The following is a 6070-nucleotide window of genomic DNA, read 5'->3' as shown; positions in this document are numbered from 1 at the left end:
CTAAAAACACTTAGGCACGGTGCATTAACTTCTACCTTGTTTCTTGTTTTTTAACATATCAACCAATAAGAGATGTGGGTGTGCATGCTTTTAATGACTTGAGACTACAAACACGACATGCAGTGGTTAGTTCATTGCATCCAATGCTATTAATTAGCAAATAAACATTAAGTTCTCTCATTTTCCTCTCCTCCTTGGTCACGGTGCACAACCTAAGATGACGTATTCACCTAGTCGGAGGGAGTACTATCAAAGTTACAATTTGCAACTATACAAGGCCACTAAAATCAACATTAGTCGAAGGTTGGCTTGCATTTTCAACATTAATCAACCAACAAGAAATAAGAGGGCTGGCTTGTTGTGCGTGGGAGAGAAAACCACATTAATTAACACGACAAACAAGATGACAAGCTACTATCTTACAACATTGACTTAAACATGCATTAATTTTTATCTTGATACCTGTAATATGAGTTTGTGGCCTTATATACAAAAATGCAGGAAGTAACTTAGTTCCGTAGAAATCTGCGCGTAAGTGTAGCATCTCTCTTTTCTTCCCCAGGTACCGCGCAGCCCACAAGCTGCTTGGCGTGCGCTCGAAACCATTACGCGGCGCCTCAGAGCCGTGCCGACGGATGCCACTGCCACCTCTTTCGATGGAACCAACGTGTGGGTCGGTATTTCTAGGGAGAAAACCAATTATTAGGAATCGGCGGCACGAATATGAACGGATCTAGACAGAAAACATTAGTACCTCTGCCATTCGATGAGAACCTTCATTGCAGTCTCCTTTGGATCATACACGGGAGAGAAGAAAACAGTTCATTCGTTGCAGATACACCACAATCCGGCACACACACACACACACACACACACACACACACACACACATATATATATATATATCTTTGATAATTATGAAGATGTTCAAGAGATGCCCATAATCACATTTGCATGCACACACCGGTTCATAGAAATAGCAAAGAGATAAGTCTTATAAAAGGTCAGAAACAAGGGCATTGATTGAGAGTGACGAAAGACCGTATCTGAAACACAACAGCTATGATACAGAACCCATGCTGAGTTCATGTGGAATTTCTATAGCTCAAGGCTGTAAACAAGTGGCTGGTAGGGTACTGCAAGTCTGCAAGCCCCCAGGGTCAGTCAGTTTGGTGCACTCTAAAATTCTCTTTTGATCGACTGGATCATAAGGCGATTTATCTAAACCAAAGTCCCTCTAAATACAAGGCTTTGTGAGAGTAGCAGTAGGAGTTTTGATTGTTTGCGTTTTTGGGGTGTCGTTGAAGTGCTTGCATCTTTTTATGAGATGATCTAGATGAATCAGGGCCATATCACCTTCGAGAAGATTGTGCGACGAGATTCGGCCTTTAGACCTAGAGTTATTGAAATCCAAGTGTAGTTTACATGTGGTTTTGGTCTACCTGGTGGTTTTCGATATGTACCCCTTACAACATGCCAACGTGTACATATTTCCTCCTTAATGAAAAGGCAATGTTCCTGCTGGTTGCTCAAAAAAAAATTAGCGTGAGTATGACAATATGAATCTCATACTAAAGATGTGGTGTGTATCTGATTGCTTCATTTCACTTGTGGGTTATCACCTAGGCTAACCATTACTGCTTGCATTGAATATGAGTCAAAATCCTGTGACTTTTCGTTAGGATAAGGAAGTTGATTACTTGTATAACTCCACTTGATCAGCAAAAGTCGTTGGTGTCATCTGCACCCAACACGTATGCATTGACTCCGCCCAGATCGCGAGCAGATTTGCTTTGAAAATGGGTCCGAGCGGACACAAAACGGACAAAAAAGATGAGATGAGTTTGCGCGTTGGGTCGTCGTTTTTATTCGTTTAGACCCGAAAAGACACACGTGGACGAAATAGGGCTGTGCTTGGTTGGTGCGTCGGAGTTGGCCTGTTCAGTTATGTTCGGCAAGACCGGTGGAATTTTCGCCTGTTAAGTTAGCTGTTTCCTCACAGCATCTGCGTCTGTATGACTGTATCGTATGACTGGGTTGGGTTGGTAACTGGTTAACGTCGCTGCCGTTATAAAATGCAGACAACAACGATGTTCAGTTCAGACTTCAGAGGCACGCACGAGGGCAGCTGCTCAGCGGAGAACCGTCCATCACTCACTGCGCGTGCATGCACGTGGTACATAACATACATGCCGGAATGGGCAAAAAACAAGAAGACCAACGCGGAAACAGTACAGCAAACATCACACATTTTACAAAACGCGCAAACAAAACGTGGATGCTGATTGGAAACATGCTGGCAATAGACCGACTTGGCCGCTCTAACCTGCAAAAATATCATTACTGAACACACCTACAGCATGTAAAACCCAGCACCTCTGCGCCGGGTTTCAGACCTCACCAGCCCAGCTTACCATCTCTCAAGGCAACAAAAACACTAGAGCACTACAGCAACCGATATCACCATTACAGCACCTCGCGCAGGAGGAAACGGAGGAAAGCGAGCAAGATAACATGGAACACTAAATTGCACAGAATAGAACCAAGCACCCACATGAAACCAACATTCCGAAAGAAGAAACACACGATCAAGGGTGTGGCTAGGTCTCATTCGACTGAGACTTAATCAAGTCTCAGTCAAGTGATATAGTATGTAAGAAGAAAAAAGAAAAACTGAAAAGATTTCTTTTTTTGCACAAATCTCCATGCAAAACCAAAGGAAGATAGTATCGGCTGATACATAACCAAGTCTCAGTCGACTGAGACTTAGCAAAACCGTACGATCAAACTTCGCTAGAAACAGCGACTCTTCTTAAGGACCCAAGTGGGAGAGGCAAATACTAGTGCCAAGCGACCATCATGATGAGGTATATATAGTGGCATGTCATATCCACACTTGGTTTTGACTTTTGAGCATGGCTGGCAAGCTTAATGGCAAGTGACACTCCCCCCGCCTCAGCAACTCCAAGGACTTGTGGGACCGAGCCTGGGATTTGCTGTTAAAATTGGCACAAAATCAGAGATACAAAATGTCAAAATTCAAGAAAAAGTATCAACTGGGCAGGAAGGTCTTAAGATGGATCCTGAAATTCATAATTCTTTAATCAGGGTAGAGTTGCGTTAATCTATAGCAGAATTTACATTTCTTTTAAGGCAATGCAAAAAGGCTAACATAGTTTGTGCAGTGGTGAGTCCAGAATAACTTAACAGTCATGGTCAGTTCAGAACAAAAAACTGAAGAGTCGTTTTGGTTGGGACTAAAATTGGGACAGGAATCTGAATCAGAGACATGAGAGCGAAGAATTTCATTATTGCGCAGCCAAATATATGGAATTGTATGATTGCGTATATGAGAAAAGATTATAGAAAAGGCATGCTATACAGGGGAGGAGTATGATAAAAAATCTAGAAAAAAAATGCATATGAGGATCCATCAAGTTGAGGTTACAGCTAAACAAAACTTCAAAGTTTGACCGAAGGAGTTGGCTTTCATATAAGTAACTAAAGCAGAACCTCGGGTGTGTTTATGTATTCTTCAGATAATGCAACTGAAATCTTTCCACTGGTCTAGTTTGTGTATGCCATCATGCTAAAGATGCAGTTGCCATCATGCTAAAGATGCAGTATTTGTTGGAAACTGAGAAATGTAGGCATTACGACCACAATCTGCGATAGGGTCGGTAACGCAGCTTGCATGGCCGAATGGCCACCCGCTCATCTTCCTCTTATCCCTTGCTGTCTGAGAGGGCTCTCCAAGAATGGCTACGATTCGCACCATCCCCTTCTCCATCCCTCTCAGATAAGAAGCATGTCAAACTGCAGCACAAACCAAATTGACATCTCAAAGAGAAAACATCATTTGAACAAAGGAGAGATGTGGATATGCGAGGGTCGGTTAGTGGATTGCTCATTGAAGAGTTTGCAAATGAAAGCACGGATTATCTTCAAAGCCAAGCCACGCAACGAGCGGAACACAGTGCAAGGTGCAAGTTATGTTTCTGTGACCAGATTATCAGGCAGGTTATTTCACCCAGTCAGACAAACATGGTGAATTAACTCCCATGCCTTGGGGAAAACTGGCAGGGGGTATATAAATTTCGTTAGCGTCTAGGAGACCTCAAGGTAGCACCACCAATTAGGCGTATGCATCGGGGTTTGTCTGAGTTCTGATAAGTGGGACACCGTCTTCTCGCCACACGATTCGATCCTCGCACAAGGCAGCAACTGCCTCAACATAAACATGATGCTCCTGAAATGTCAAAGTCAACGGTAGGTTGGCAGCTAAGAATTGTGAATAACACAATAATGTAGCATGCAGAGGAACCTCAGCTGCAGATAAGATGTTACCTCATGTAGAACCCTTGCAGCCAATTGCTCTGGAGTATCGTCGGCTAGCACAGGCACAACCCTTTGGGCTAAAGTTCTTCCCGTGTCGAACTGTTCATCCACAAAGTGCACAGTTGGTCCTGAATATCTGCAAATGGTTGGAAAATATCATCAAATAAAACAGATAGTTTCATGTGGATGCTAAACAAAAAACAAAAAGCAATGGGTACTGTAGCAGCCAGGGCCCTCATCAAACAAATCGACATTATCTGCCACCACACGGTTGCGAGTAATAGCTCTTGCACTTGAAAAAAAGAAAAGGAAGTGCTGAACTGAAAAGTTCTATAGAAAACATGCAACACCTGGCTCCAGACGCAATGACGGCTTTATGCACCTTCAGACCATAATAACCCTTGCCTCCGAATGCCGGGAGGAGCGAAGGATGTATATTCAGTACGGATCTGGGATATGCCTGGACTAGCTCACTGGGTATAAGTTTCAGGTAACCAGCGAGCAGAACGAAGTCCACCCTGAGATCCCTGTTTCACAATAGACATAATCATGAGCTAAGATGAGGCACCCTGCACGCGCCACAAACACAAAATCTTCACGCTTGAAAGGGCAAACTGAAGCACACTGGTGGCACCAAGTTCATGCGGCTAGAAGAGCAACATATAGCTTGTGTGTCATCTACTCAAATTATGTTCACTGACTTCAGAACATGGTATGAAAGCATTCAACAACCGGACTAAAAGTGGAAGTCGATACACTGATGGCCTTCTCCTCTGAAGAATTAGAAATGTACAAGCTGACCTCTGAGATGAGTTCAACAACAGAGCCAACAAACCTCAGGGCATTCAGAAGCTGAGCCGTCGGCACCCCCTCCGGCGCCGATTTGGACCTGGGGAACAGGACCACCGGTATGCCGCTGCGCCTCGCGTACTCCGCTCCGCCGCATCCTGCAACATCCCAGTCCATTCCATTCCATCCCGTCGCGTCAGAACCACCCCAGTCCAATCCCCACTTCACCTCACAGTAACAAGGGGGAAGAACGGAGCTACGAGGAAGGGATCGGATCATCCTCATCACCTGGCTTGTCCGTGACGAGCGCGACCATATCCCCGCTGCTCGCCTTGCCGCCCGCGGCGGTGGCCTCGTGGATGGACCGGAAGTTGGAGCCGCCGCCGGACACGAACACCGCGAGGCGTTTCCTGCTCCTCACTCCGCCGGAACAGTGAGAAGAGTCCCCGGATCCGCCGCTATCCCTCGCCGCCGCCGCCGCCTCAACGCGATGGGGCCGCCTGCAAGCGACAGCAGCGCGAGGCTGCCGCCGCGTGGTCGCGAAGGCCCCCGCCGTCGCGCTCCGGCTCCGCTGACGCTTCTGGGCGGGGTTGATCGGTGGCAGGTAGCGCAGCCCGGAGCCGGGGGAAGCGACGGCGGCCGCCTCCATCACCGGGCAACGGCGGACGGGAGGAAGCGGCGGCGGGGCGGAAACGGCGGCGCGGGGTGGAAGAACTTCGCAGTTTAGTCCTTTGAGAGTTGTAATTTTATACCACGCCACAAAAAGTAAATTACTTCCCTCCGATCCAAAGTAAGATGTTTCAAAATTTTGTGAAGGCATATTATTTTAACCCAATACATATGCATTAACTAGTGTGCGAAGCAAAATCGCTCGCCACTAAAAGACTTAGTGGCGACACATGGTAGAACAAGTCCATTATATCTGGAGCATCAGCCGCCATAT

General features: G+C 46.0%; 1 protein-coding gene across 2 annotated transcripts; it reads right to left on the bottom strand.

The window, feature by feature from the left end:
- Positions 1–2539: 2539 nt before the first annotated feature.
- On the bottom strand, positions 2540–5862 carry LOC119293456 (phosphoribosylglycinamide formyltransferase, chloroplastic-like). Of its 2 annotated transcripts, none has more exons than XR_005143070.1 (6): positions 5416–5862; positions 5174–5285; positions 4689–4865; positions 4348–4474; positions 3661–4249; positions 2540–2996 (listed from the first exon to the last, which is right to left on the bottom strand). XR_005143070.1 is itself a non-coding variant. In XM_037571940.1 (6 exons), the coding sequence occupies exons 1-5, from the start codon at positions 5774–5776 to the stop codon at positions 4136–4138; spliced, it is 891 nt and encodes a 296-aa protein (XP_037427837.1). In that variant the 5' UTR covers positions 5777–5861; the 3' UTR covers positions 2540–2996; positions 4117–4135. The 2 variants fall into 2 exon arrangements, 1 of the variants encoding a protein (XP_037427837.1); XM_037571940.1 differs by having other exon boundaries at positions 4117–4249; positions 5416–5861.
- Between the last annotated feature and the right edge of the window lie 208 nt (positions 5863–6070).

Source organism: Triticum dicoccoides, chromosome 1A (assembly GCF_002162155.2).
Source record: "Triticum dicoccoides isolate Atlit2015 ecotype Zavitan chromosome 1A, WEW_v2.0, whole genome shotgun sequence".
NCBI classification, from domain to species: domain Eukaryota; kingdom Viridiplantae; phylum Streptophyta; class Magnoliopsida; order Poales; family Poaceae; genus Triticum; species Triticum dicoccoides.
Note: the sequence above shows the minus strand (reverse complement) of the source record. Positions and strands in the feature narration are given on the sequence as shown.